The sequence below is a fragment of the Felis catus genome, chromosome F1 (assembly GCF_018350175.1).
Source record: "Felis catus isolate Fca126 chromosome F1, F.catus_Fca126_mat1.0, whole genome shotgun sequence".
Lineage (NCBI taxonomy): Eukaryota > Metazoa > Chordata > Mammalia > Carnivora > Felidae > Felis > Felis catus.
This window is the reverse complement of record NC_058384.1, coordinates 9,085,097-9,099,928: the sequence shown is the minus strand read 5'-3', so window position 1 is coordinate 9,099,928 and position 14,832 is coordinate 9,085,097. Positions and strand designations below refer to the sequence as shown.

Genomic DNA, 14,832 nt, shown 5'->3' with positions numbered 1-14,832 from the left:
CTCAAGTTGCCTTAGAAAATTTTACTTCATAGTAAATCAAACTCGGTCTTTGTGTATCAGCATTAATGCTTGCCCACTACCAAAGTGGGGGAAGAAAGGGAAGAGGGGCAAAGGTTATTGGAATGCCACTTCTTTTTGCGGCAACTCTGGCCATACTCTGACCAGCTGTCCACGTCTCTTCTCTATGACATTATCAGTTTTATTGGCCTAGGTCCTTTTCAGGGCATTTTTTTATGGGAACAGAAGACTTTGGGGAGTTCTAAATGTACCGTTTATTAGTTGCATGTCCTCTGTCAATCAGGCCTTTTGAAACTCTTCTGAGCTTCATGTAGTTGTAGTTTTAAGCACCACCTTCTGAAGAGTGGCACTGTCAGTCTACTGTCACAGTACTGGCCGCCATATTGGTATCCACTCAGTGAGATTGCCATGATCTGATGGGACACTTGTCACCATTTTCTGGAACTCACTTTCTTCTTTCCCTGGCAGTGTAGGAAGCCAAAATGTATGTAGTGATATTAAATACATATAGAATACATATTAGTTTGGGGACAAATGGCTGATGTTTCATTTTTTTTAGAGTGTTGGACAAAATTATAGACCCACTACTTTCAGTAGGTCCCAGCTCGAGTACAGGGTTTATTTCTGAAATATGTCAGGCACTTGGTGATTAACTTTGAAAATGGAATTGGACCAGGCATAGTTATCAGTATAGGGAGGATACTTATCAGCTGCTACCGTCTGTATCCAAAACTCTAACATGAAACCATAGGAGACTACTGTTGATGCTTCCAAATTTTGAGTTCTCATGGTAATAATAACTGCACATGAATGAAATCAACATTTGGATGGAGAAAGAATATCCCATATTGGAAAGTAATCATAGCTTTTATGCTTGTGTGTGTGTGCTCTGACAGCTTTTTGGAGACTACGGCCTATTTCTTCATGAAACCAAAAATTGGAGAGAAGGAAGTGTCCCCAAATGTTTTCTTCAGTATCTGGCATGAATTCAGCTCTGACTTTAAAGACTTTTGGAAGAAAGAGAACAAACTCATTCTACAAGAAAGGTAGGTTTTTTTTTTTTCATTTGCACAATGGCATTTTAAAACTGGTATTTTATTAGGTGTGACACCACTGGGGTTGCCAAGTTTTATAGCCTGAATGAAAAATTAGATGGCCTTCAACCTGGAATATCAAGTCTAACAGGGTGCTGAGATTTGGCAAAATTTGGAGTTTGAGTGAGAAGGGTTGGCGTAGAGGCTATGATGCTACAGAGAATAGCTGAGGAGATGGTTTGCCAGGACCACTGTCTGGTAAAACAACTTCTCTGATGAGGAAACCACACACAAGCAGATCATGTAAGTGGAGTGGAACAACCTTGCTGAGATGATAAACCTACTCACCTCAAAAGGCCAATAGCAAAGACTACAACGGTAAGATGACTCATTTTTCTTTTGTTTTTGCTCAATTCATGATATATTGTTGAAATTTCACCATTTGTATTAAAATTTCTGCCCAATGTCACCAAGAAACAGATGATCAATATTTTTCAAATATCTTTCAAGATTCCTGTAGAATTATACTACATTTCCTAAAGTAAATTTTTTCAGGAATGAAGGGAAATTTCTTAAGTACATAAAATAAAGTCTCTGTCACTAATTATGATATTCCATAGAGGCATATTGAATATTAATTCAGGAGGAAAGCTAGCCCTCCCAGGACAGCAGCCCTAAATAGCTGGGTCTAGTGGGAGAATGGAAAAGAAACATAATCAGCCCTGTAAACCAAATCCTAATACTGAACCAATTAGTATATTTTCCAATATCCTTGCACTAACAATGACTTTGCTTTAGATCTTCAGGAAACTTATATCCTAAGGGACTTTGTTCATCATACCACAAAATTCCACAATTTCTGCTTCCTGTCCTCCTTACATACAAAACCATGATTATCTACCTAGTTATCATACATAAGTAGATTCTGATATATCCTTAAGTCAGTTGAAATTAATTGCTGGCATTTATTGAGCACATAGACTATGCTATGAATGTCAAATCATATGCATCACTTAGATTCCATAGCCTTATCATAGAAGAACATATACCTCAGTGAATAGTAGATGGAAAAAGAGAGTGGTTTGAACAGAAGTAAAACACTTTAAACATCCACTCGAAAGATAATGAGAGTATTCTACTTCAAAGTCCATCATTATGGGTTAACCTAAAAGATGCAATTTAGTCAAAAGTCCATACAGGTGAGATAGATAGGAGAGGTAATTCCTAAACTACAAGTCCATTTAAACCATCATTCATTCCCTTCAGACTTAGTTATGTATTATCTTTTCAGAAAAAAATTACTAAGCAAAGCCTGTCAGTTTGGAAAATTGTAAAGAGGAATCTTCTTTTGACCTCAGCACATTACCTACAACTCCCCTCCAGGTCCCTCACTGGTTCGCCACAGGCCTCTTTTCATCTCTGATGTCAACTTGTTCCCCTGGAAAAGGGCCGACACCTCAGTCACATGAGTGTACAAATCAAACAGATGAGTATTTCGCCGTGTATAGCCATTTGTTTGATGGCTGGGGATGGACTCCTTAATGAGGGTGGAAATGATGAGAGGTAGGTGTCAATGAGACAAGATGGATGGAGCTATAGTTTTGGAGTAGGTGTTCTGATAGCATATCAAAGAAATAAGTAAATCTCAGAAGGCTGGCAGGGTCCTATGGTGCTACTTTTAGGGATCCTGAGACAAGAAGGTAGGTACCCACTCTCATTGTAGCTTGCCTTTACTCTGCATGCCTCTACAGGAGCTGGTGAGATGCCGTCTCCGAGAAACTGTTGAGACTGACTAATTCAGTTGCACAATTTCCCAGTGATACTCGGTCTCATCTAGCCTGTGCTCTATGAGGTAGAGCTGTGTCTCTAGGGATCACTGTTGATACCAATCCACTGTTCTGTGATATTGTGTGCATTTAACATGACCCAAACTAGCTTTTCTTCGCTAGGTATCTCATAAACGAACCAGATGCTTCTTTTGTCCTTCATCCTGTGCTTGTCATGCCCTAGGACTCTACTGTGGCCTTTTTTTTTTTTTTAACTCTTCATTTATTTACAGAGAGGCAGAGAGAAAGGGAGAGAATGTGCTCCAATGAGTAGGGGAGGGGCAGAGAGAGAGGGAGAGAGAGCAAGCTCCATACTATCAGCACAGAGCTGGACATAGGGCTCAATCTCATGAACTGTGAGATCCTTGACCTGAGCGGAAACCAAGAGTCAGACGCTCAACTGACTGAGCCACCCAGGTGCCCCTATACCATGGCTTTTTTACCCAACCCTTGATGATTTTCCTTTCTGATGCAACATTTGGTGACTTTGCTCACCACTTGATGACGGTGTTGTGAATTGGCAGATTATAACTCTTCTTCACTGCAGACTTCTCATTTTTTCAAAATAATTTGCTTTTAATAGAAGGTTAAGGAATATGAGGCTAGTGAGTGAGTGCTTCTTTGCCCTTGAACTTCCGAAATATATTATCCTACCCAGCAAATGCTGTTGTTCTGATAAGGAAGACCATTGGTCTGACTCACTTGTAGAAAATGTGTCTCTTTCATTAGTATAGGACCAGTGGCACAATTTCCAGGAAACAGTACAAAATGAAAATGTGGGGCCCCTTGTTATAAAAATTATTTAAAAATTTCAAGACAGCAAAGCATTGAACCAAGCACAGAGCACTTCCAAAAGTGCACAAACAACACCCATGAAGCCAGCCTTGTCCTGGGGTAAGCCTTGTGTCATATTTTCTGTAGATAAATAGAAGGATATTTGAGGAATGCTTCATACCCTCAGACATTGATAGGAAACAGGATGTGGTCAGTTAAGGGTGTTACACTGCGGGTTCATTCTGTGTCATTCAGAGTAGAACTTCACATAGCACGACAGAGGCTTAAAATGGAGTGTTGTTTTCTAACCTGATTTTTCCCTCCTCGGTACCCTGTATTTATTACCTGCGTATTTTATTCAGTCAATTTCATGCATCGATAATGCCTAATGATGTGTCTGTTTTTATTTTATACCGTAACTATTGTGGTATTTGCATTTTAGTCTTTATTTACCAAAGAGATGTTTTGTGTCTTCATTTTTGATGTCGCTCTCACTGTCACTAAGCCACAATGCCTTTTCCCTCTTATGGTCTCCATAAATATTTGCCGATTTGACTTGTTGCATCATTGTATTTGACACAGACACAGGAATAGGAATTTGCTTCTGAAGTAATGAACATGCTTTCTTACGTAGCGTAAGTTTATCACTATCAGTAGAAAAAAATCTCAAAAAACCTTAAACAAAAGGAAAGACTTTGTTTAGACAGTCAAACCACAGAAGGGCAGGGATGGAACTTGTGTGTAGATTTCTGAATACAGAAATTTTAACTGCAGTCTGTGGGGGTTAGCCAGGTATGTCTGTGCTTGTCATTCACTATCTGTCTTCTTAAATATCCTCTTTCCTCTTCTTCCTCCTCCTCCTTCCTTATCCTCTCTCTGTTTCTCTCTTACTCTCATGCTCTCCCCTTCTCATTCCCCTGCCGCCACTCTCTGTGGTTTAGTCTAGTTTCCAAGCAAGGCTGTTTATTGAAGGGTGGTCCCATGACCATAGGTCATAGGCACGACTCACATTCTCACAACCCAGTAGGTGAGAGCACTCTCCAGCATCTAGAATAATTCCAAGGAAGAACTCCAGATGAGCTGTGCCCAACTCTGGATCAGGCGTGGGGTACCACAGTTAGTACAATAGTTCACAGACCCAGTTGTACAGGCAGAGAGGAGGGGTGCCATGATTGACAGTTTCCTTCACCGCAGTCACTGGGGTTAGAGAAGAACAGTTTCCAAAAAATTAAATATACTACCCCAAATTTATTAAGCCTTTAAAAACAATCTGTATAATTAGCAGAATGTCTTAGCATGGTAGAAAAAATCTGAACAATGGTTTCATAATGTGATTGAATGTTTGCTTTCTCATTCAGTTTTCCTTCATCTCATTTGGAATTCATAGATTGAATAATATCTTTAAGGTTGTTAGGCCTGTAAAAATATTTCTTACCCCATCATTTCTATTTGGTTCTGAGTATAGACTGGTAGTAACTTTGTATTTTCTGGCTCTGTCCTGATGACTCATATGAGTACGTAAATATATTTCTAGAAATGGTGAATTTCTACACATCTGTGAAGGGTCTCAAAAAGGTCTGCTCTCTTTCTAATTGATGGGGTTTGGAACACATGAGGATTTTTGAGTTAGCTCTTTCACTTAACAGCCTAGTCATAGAAAGTCATAGTTTCCAAAACTGCAAAATGGAGTTAACAATACCTTATTGTTTTGCAGTGTTCTTGTGTAGACTAAATGAGATAATATATTTAGAGTATATAGCACAGTGTCTATATGCCAAATGCTCAATGGATGTTTCTCCATCATTTAATATAAATGATATCCTGATCATGACTATCTATAAGGTACTTGTAACAGATTGATGAGGCATGTTAAGCGTCTCAAGAACATATTCATTAAATTCAAGGCATTTTTGTGACTCAGTTTTTGGTTAGGTAAAACATCTTGATTCTGAGTCGAAGGGTGAACTTTTGCTTGAGAATGTTCACACAGTCTATCCCTCCTATTTTCATCATGATACACAAAGGAATTCCTGTTTTGATGCTTTTAGACAACTGATCTATTAGTTTTGTCATGCTTTAGAAAAAGTGTTTTTTTATACATATACTTGGAAGTAGGCATATACAATTGTCAGTAAGAAATCTAGACTTGTTATCATGGAGCAGCACGAAATATATGAAAAATAACTGAAAAAATTGAGCTTGGATGTCTCCAGAAGATGGGGGAATAAACCAATATTTACTTTGCCAAGCATCTCCCTAAAGGCCTCACAGAGCATATTGCTAATATGTCAGGAAATGGACAGTCCTTATCTCTTATTTTCAGGAAGACAGTAGCATCACTGTTACCTTGCCATCAATGAGGCCCTGTGGAGCTTGGACAACAAATGCTATATTAATTAGAGGAAAGAAGTACAGATTGATTGGGAATACATGTGCTTTTTGACCCTGATGGGACTGTGGTCCTGGGAGAAGACAATGGGGCCCAAAACAACTTCACTTCTCACTTTGCTCTGTTGTAAGCGGAATTCAGTTTTTAGGCAGGCTTCAGCTGTATAACTGTGTGAAGCTATTTGTGATTATGCTGTCCTTCCATATGGAGTTTTTACTATGCACAGGAGACATTCATGTCCATGTGGTGAAGGTCCTGTCTTCGTTGACCTAAAGCCTAGCATGGGTGTGGTGGTATATGTGGTAGAGAAACTGGGGGCAGGGGTGAAGGGTTAATTCTGTCCAGAGGACTTTTAACAGGGAGTTTGGAGGCAGGGATGGATTTTCACAGGCAGTCCATGGAAGTAAGGTCCTTCTAGGCAACTGGGCCTCCAACACCATAGTGTGCAGTGTGGCCTATCATAATCTTATTTTTAGTTGGCTTAAGACATTTTAATTTAATAAATCAGTTGTGGCATTAGTAAGGGTTGTGTTTAAAATGTTGTCTAACTTAATTTACTGGTTTATTTTATTTTGAGGCAGGTAGTCTTTGATGAACCAGGAGAAAGGATAACTACTCCTCTAATTGCACAAGCATGTGGCAATCAAGTCTGGTTTCTGCCCAGCTGAAATTTGTAATTAGAGGAAAAGGATTTGAATGCTTGGCTTTAGAAGGTGATGCATGAAATTGGAGAGGACTTCATGCCATGTTAACATTCCTGTTTCCATAATTTATATTTAAGTGAGCTATACGTTCAGATTTAAGTACGAGGTTATTAGGGTAGAAGAAAGTGACCATTTTCAAAGTATTTGAAAAATATACCTGAAGAATAGAGTTGAGGAAAGAAGGTTTATTGTTATGTATTGTATTTGTTGGATACCTAAGTGAAATTGCCTCTTTTACTGCATTTGCAGTGCAGCATTAAAGAAATTTGGCCAACCATTTTCTCCTTTAACTCAGGCATCAATGTCTAGAGAAACAACACATAAGAAAATTCCCTTCCTGCTTCTGACTTTCTATAGCAGAAGCTTTAGTACAACAATTGACAAGAGTCAGAATTGTGGCTAATGGAGCCTGAGAATGTATAGGGAAGGTGATCTATATTCGCCAAAGGAGAAATTGGTATGCATTAAGACATAATAGATGATTCATTTATTTATTAGTTATTCAAAATTATTTATGTCCTGTGTGCTGTGCAATTTTTCTGGCTGTATGGATCTTACACTTCAGTAGAGAAGCAGACAATAAAAAAGCAAACACAGTTTTAAATTACAGGTTGAAATAAGTAACATGAGGAAAATAATGAACCATTTTTGAAGATGTGCCTTAAAATGTGGTAAGAGGAAGCCTTTTCGAAGAGGCAACATTTATATTGATACCTAAAGAATTTGAGGTAGTCAGCTATGTGAAAGGGCAGGGTGGTAAGGGGCAACATTGTGTGTGACCCTGCCAGGCAGAGATGTAGGAAGTTCCAGACAACATGGCAAAAAAGATTGGGTGCACTCCAAGAAAGATGAAGGTCATTAGATGAATTTGATGGATAGGCAGGGGCCTGATCATTTAGTCTCTTGGAGATCATGGTAAGAGATTGACTCTTACTGTGTGCGCAATAGAAAGTCATCAAAAAGGGTTTTTAAAAAAAGGAATAACCTGATGTGATTCATGTAATACGAATTTGCTATTTGCAGGTTGCAGCCTGTACCAGCTATAGAGGGTCAGAAAATTGTAAGTCTAAGCTCATATACTGACAAGTTGGTGTTAACCAGGATGTTAGAGATCAAGAATGCAAACTTTCCCTTTCTATCTTAAAATGATTTCCAAAGACAAGGTTGGGGAAAAAGATGTGACCCCCCTGGATATCAGAAATATACTTTCTAAAACTTTGTTCTCCAAGAATGATTTAAAATCATAAGGTAAACATTATGAAAAAGATCTTCACATTTCTTGTCCTTGCCATGTTCCAAGAGATGTTTTTTAAATCTTGGAAAAACCTTTCTCAAAAGCCTCATGTTAAAAAACGGAAGAAACTCACCCTTAGAGTTTCTGGTTCCAGCTCCCCATCAGAGAATCAGGACCAAGCCAAGAAAGTAGCTTGTCCAAAGACATTTTTGCTTTAAAAAGGATTTAAATAAACATTGTTGTACCTTCCAGTAAATTTGTAAAGGCTTGTGAAGTTAACTGAGCAATTATTAATTTTTCTTCAGCATTTGCTAAAAATATTTTTTGATGTCCTAGCAAAGTTTGTAGTGAAACCATTTTGGATCAAAATTACATCATGGAGTAGATATTTTAAATTACCCATGAAAAAATAACATCATGTAGCTTATATGGGCTGAAAAAATTCTTACACAAGCTGTTCCTTTATAAGCAAGATGGTATTTTTAAGGGGTCACTTTAAGTTTCGTTAGCATATTCTCAAACAATGTCACGATTATAATCTAGTGGATGAGGAGGTCTAGATATGTTAGATTTGTACAATAGCAAATTAACAAATTCTTAGGTTTGTGTGGGCTTCTACGAGAGCCTGGATTTTTAAGATAGTGAAAAACGTTAGAAGCAAGAGGCTCCCGCAGTTCATTCCCGCTATGATATTCTCCATGCTGACTGTGACCTCTTCAAACAAAGAATTCCACCTGCTTTGCTTCAGGATTCCACTCTGACACCACCTCTGTTCCCAGTAGTGCAAATGAGGTTTTAGAGAAATGGAAAGTGCTTCTTAAAAGTTTGGAATTCTAAAGTAAATAATGGATAATCAGAGACTAGTCATGAGAGGTAAAGATGGAAGAGATTGTCTCCGCAGTGTTTTAGGTATTGGTCTCTACAAAAGATTTGAAGCAAAGGTTAGACCAAGACATGCTGGTAGTTATTTTGTTTGACAAATAGCAATTAACTTAGTTGGTTTTGCTGCTGAAGTCTGGTTAAGATTTAGAAGCAACCGTGATAAAGCACCAAATCCAATTTTAAAAGGAATCAGTTGTGAAAGCATGTGCTGAGTGTGTGTGTGTGTGTGTGTGTGTGTGTAATGGAGGGGTAAGAGGTATGTGTGGAGGGAACCAAGAATGGAGATCAGTATTGAAGGAATTTAAGAATATGTATTTTTATATAGGACATACAAAAAATTAGGTACTATTCAGTGTCTTTGTAGAGAGCATATGGAGAATCATCTTCAGAAAGTAAGTATAATGGCCAATAAACATATGAAAAGGTGCCCTGTATCATTAGCCATCACGGAAATGTAAATTAAAACCACAAAGAGACATGCCCACTAGGATGGCGAGAAAAAGGTGGACAATAACAAGTGTTGGGGGAGATGAGGAGTACCTGTGAGAGTCTCACGTTGCTGACAGCAATGTAGAATACTGCAGCCACTTTGGAAAACAGTCAAGCATCCCCTCAGAAGTTTAAACGCAGAGTGACCACGGGACCCAGCAACTCCCTCCCATGTTTATACCGAAGAGAAGTAGAAGCATACGTCCACACAAACACTTTTGCACATGTGGTCATGGCAGCATTATTCATAATATCCAAAAGATGGAAACAACTCAAATGTCCATCAACTGATGAGTAGATAAATAAAATGTGAATATTACAATGGAATATTATTTGGCAATAAAAAGAAATGAAGCACTGATAAGTGCTGTACTGTGGATGAGCCTTGAAAATATTAGGCTAAGTGAAAGAAGACAGTCACAAAAGACTATATATTGTATGATTTGACTTATATGAAATGTCCAGAATTGGCAAATATATAGGATCTGCAAGTAGATTAGCTGTGTTGGGGGTTGAGGGGAGAGTGGTGTGTGGAGGGACGGCGAGTGAAGTTTCTTTTGGGAGTATGGAATTTTCTAAAATTAGATGGCTGCACAACCCTGTGAATATACTAAAAGAAACATTGAATTGTCCACTTTAAGTGGCCAAATTTTATGGTATGCTAATGACATCTCAGTAAAGCTTTTTAAAAAATGTTTATTTATATTTGAAAGAGAAAGTGTGTGGTGTGTGTGTGTGTGTGTGTGTGTGTGTGTGTGTGTGTATACACATGCGAGCACATATGAGTGGTAGAGGGGCAGAGAGAGATGGGAACAGGATCTGAAGAAGGCTCCAGGTTCTGTGTTGTCAGCACGGAGCCCTACAGGAGGCTGGAGCTCACAAGCTCTGAGATCGTGACCTGAGCCGAAGTCAGAAGCTTAACCAACTGAGCCAATCAGGCACCCCAGTAAAGCTGTTGTTTTTTTTTTAAGATAAGTAGAATTCTCACATTAGAGTTCTAAGCATAAAAACAGACCACAATTGGATGTGCTCACCACCTTCAGTGATCTGTTTAAGTTGCTGATTGCTCTGAAGTCCTAACAAAAAAGTTCCTTTGTCTTCCTTCTTGGTACACTCTTGGGCTATCTATCCCCTATGCCCTCAGAGTTCAGTATGTATTCATGGAAAACAAATCTTTTAACTACGAACATGAATATTACATAAATCAAAATTTGAGAGATAAATCTGCTGGTAAAAACTGTGAAAAAAAAAAAGAAATTGCATAGCTCATTCCAAAATCAAAAAGATCCCCATTAATTCAGATGATTAGTTTATAATAGCTTGACTCTATAATGATGAAATGGGCCCGTGCTTTTCCCGTGTAAACCCATTTCAGGAAATCATAAGCCATGTTAAAAATACACACAACATGGGGTGTCTGGCTGGCTCAGTCAGTAGAGCATGCAACTCTTGATATCAGGGTCATGAGTTCAAGCCCCACTTTGGGCGTGGAACATACTTAAAATAAAAAAAATTTTAAAAATACACACAATGTATTAGATATTATGTATGTATATGTGTGTATGTATTTTGAAGTTATTCATCTATTGTAAATAAACATTTTCAAATCTTATCTATATAGGAGTCATATTGTCAAGTTTTCTCAGCCTGTATTTCTGATAAAGAAGTGATAAATACTCACAACAAATAGGGGATATAATAAATGGTTAAAATAAATGAAAATAAGAGGGAAAGAAATTTGTCTGTGTTTACTGTGGGGTAAAGCCTCATTTCTAATTAAACCTTCACCCTCTCACTGTAATGGCCCTAGTCCTTCTCTTGCCTTTTGGGGCGCTCATTCAGGACCCCACTCCACAGGCCTTCTGGCCAAGGTGCTGCTCAGGGTGTTTGTTTCTGCTTGTCATAAACAGTTGGCGCTTTGCAGTTTGAACCATGAGCAATGAATGGAATTCATGAATGGAATCTGAGCCCAGGGAAAGAAGGCACTTTTTTGATGAAGAAATAATAGGGTACTTCCTGATCGGTGGGCACTCAGTGAAGACTAACCATGTTGATGCCAAAGAACTAGCTGTAGAATTATAATGTGGTCTTGGATATTGGCATTTCCAGTCAATTCAAGTATCTACTGATTGAATAATCATCATGGCAAGTTGGTATAATAAGCTTGGGTTCTTTGGTTTATATAGAAAGCTGTTGTTGGGGGTGCTGGGCGGCTCAGTCCCTTAAGCATCCGACTTCAGCTCAGGTCATGATCTCACGAGCCCCACGTCGGGCTCCGTGCTGATGGTCAGAGCCTGGAGCCTGCTTCGGATTCTGTGTCTCCCTCTCTCTCTGCCCCTCCCCAGTTTACACTCTGTCTCTCAAAAATATATAAACATTAAAAAAAAAAAAAGAAAAGAAAGCTGTTGTTTACAATTTATTCCTCCTTAAAAGGACCTTTAAATCATAAATCATCATAATCATCATTTAGATTATTGTATGTACATAATATTTCATGTACATTATAATTTCATATCCAATTCTAATGCTCTTGGAGTTTTAGGAGCTATGATTTTGCAATTCTTTAAAGTTTATTTGTTTTTGAGAAAGAGTGAGTAGAGGGGCAGACAGAGAGGGAGAGAATCCTAAGTAGGCTCTTCATCGGCAGCATGGAGTCAGACACGGGGCCTGAACCCACAAACTGCCAGATCATGACCTGAACCGAAACCCAGAGTCAAGCACTTAACTCACTAAGCCACCCAGGTGCCCCTATGGTTTTGCCATTTTTAAGACTAGTAATATTACTGGACCAAAAAAAAAAAAAAAAAAGGAAATTGCATTATACCTAAATATAACTCCAGAAATGGTATTCTTTTTTGCAATTTAGGTTTTCTAATTATAACTATAATATTATCAGTATATAGATACACAAAGTTTTGTGTGCTCACTCTTTCTGAATGTTGTCTTACATGAAACCTATGAGCATTTTTATTTTATTTCATCCCATTTGGATTTAGTTTGCTTTTGTCTCCTGAGTAAGATCTATAATAAAACATTTAGGATCCTTGATGCCTTGGATGTCTTTCTAAGCTTGAAAACTTTATTTAATCAAGTTCATCTGTCATTTTATCGTGTTGAATAATGTTAAAGATGCTCTAAATAATCCATCGGCTTTGTCTCCATCCTCTCCCATGCAGCCCTGGCCATGTTCCACCTCCAATTGATTATAAAGACTGCTCTTTCCTTTAGGAATAACACTTAGACTGGTACCCGTGTGTCACACTCTAAATCTAGATGAAAGAAAGTATTCCTGGCCAACATGTCTCCACAGTTCATTGATCTCTCTCTGGAGAAAGGCTGGTATGTGTCCTTACAGATTCCTTCCTTGAATGATTTAAAACTTGATGCTGAGCTATATAAAGTCCTGTTTGAATAGCTGTGCCTTACATAGGTCATGCCACTTCTGCATTTACAGAAAGGGCACACAGTCCTCTCCAGCCATGAGCTGCATCCCCTACTGCATTGTACGGAATTCACTAATGGTTATACTTGGCAAAGTAAAGACTGAGGCTCAGAGGAGAATGGAGGTATCCTGTGCAGTCAGGAAGTAGGCCTGCCCGGTCCTTTGGATACTTAGGCAGATTCAAGCTTTCTGGCTTTTTATAATGAAGTAATGATTTTCAGAAAGTAGTAGTCTCTGTGAGGACAGAATTCTAGGTGTGTGAGTGGAGGCTATAGCTGTTTTGCTGCAAGCAGAGTGGACCCACAGTCATGAGGTCACTACCACCTCTTCCTGGGTTTCACGATGTTATTCTGCCTTGGGGTGCTTCTGGAGAGTTGTTGGGAGATGAGATGATGGGAGAGTGCCCTGGAGGTAAAGGTGGCTGTCATATTAGAGAGGGCCTGATCTCCTGAGTTCCGTTAACCCAAAGATGACCCTCATCTCCACCAAATTAGGAGAACTGGGGCAGTAGCATCCTTGACTTAGTATTCCATCGGGGTGATCTTGTGTCATAATCATGTGTAGCAGAACCCAGTAATTAGACATGATATAAATGCAACATTTTTAGTTTTTGGTTTTTTTTTTTTAATAAACAGAGTACTCTATAGTCCTATTAATGAATTAGTACTTTATTCCATATATTTAAGCCCTATTAATATTTCTCTATTGTTTTATAATGTGGACATTTAAGGTTGGGCTGCATTTACCATCACTTTGAAAAATAACAAAACATAAAATTAAGTTACATCATGTAGACATTCACTCTTTTTCAAAAGCATATGTTGAATATTCATGTCTTAGAGGCATTGCAATATTGTGGTTTGTAATAAGAAATACATATTTGGTCTTCAGCCAAGTTTTTGACACAGAGTTTGTAAAACTCTTGGGATTTCCTAAGTGATGAGAGCTATGTAGATGTCTTCTGTCATGTGATAGGGTGACTTTTGGAAAGCCCCTAGGTCACCTAAAGATGGCCAGGGAACCAATCCTGTGATGAGAGTGTTGGAACTTTCCATCCCATCCCCTGACCTCTGACAAGAGAAGAGGAACTGCATCAATCACCAATGGCCAATTATTTAATCAACCATGCCTATGTAATAAAGCCTCCCTAAAATCCCACAGGACCCACCTACTTTGCCTTATGCATCTTTTCCATCAGGCTCTCCTGAATTATTTCCTTTTATAATAAACTGGTGATCTAGTAAGTAAATATTTTCTTTGAGCCACATGAGCTGTTCTAGCAAATTAATTGAACCCAAGGAGGGGGTTGTTGGAACCTTCCATCTGTAGCTCATGGGTCAGAAACACGGGTGGTAACCTGCTCTTGCTATAGACATCTGAAGTGAGGCAGGGATGGGGGTGGGGGGCATGCAGTCTTATGGGGCTGAGCCTTAACCTGTGGGATCTGATGCTATCTCTGTGTCAGAACTGAATAAATTGCTTGGTGGTGTGGGAGAAAACCACAGATCAGAATTGTTATCAGAATCAGAGACCTTTATTTAGAATTTAAAATAGCCAGAAATAGAAGTTTGCATGTGAGAATCTCTAGTCCTCTAAACTTTAATTTGTCACAAAAGTGTGTAGAGATCAACCTCTAAAATTTGTTGGGTACAGAAAAGGAAAGGGATAGCAGTACTAAGTCTTTAATCTTTAAAATATTCTAATTATCAGGGTGCCTAGGTGTCTGACTCTTAACTTCAGCTCAGGTCATGATCTCATGTTTCGTGAGATTGAGTCCTGTATCAGGCTCCATGATGACAGTATGGAGCCTGCTTAGGATTTTCTCTCTCTCTCTCTCTCTCTCTCTCTCTCTCTCTCGCCTCCCCCACTTGCACATGTTCTTTCTCAAAATAAATAAGTAAACTTAAAAAAATAATAAATAAAATTTTAAAAATCTAATTATTATACATTTAGGCAATACATATTTTGCAAGGATAAAACATCAGAAATAAAAGCATATCCATAGTTGATCTTAACTTTATGAGATAAAAGTATTTTTAA

The 14,832-nt window shown here is 38.5% G+C and overlaps 1 protein-coding gene across 1 annotated transcript in view; it reads left to right on the top strand.

Moving 5' to 3' along the window:
- The window catches only part of FMN2 (formin 2), a 492,613-nt gene that overhangs the window by 460,279 nt on the left and 17,502 nt on the right, over positions 1–14,832 (top strand). The window contains exon 21 of the mRNA XM_045048716.1: positions 915–1,064. Coding sequence (XP_044904651.1) covers positions 915–1,064 — 150 coding nt within the window. The remainder of the gene's footprint in view (positions 1–914; positions 1,065–14,832) is intronic.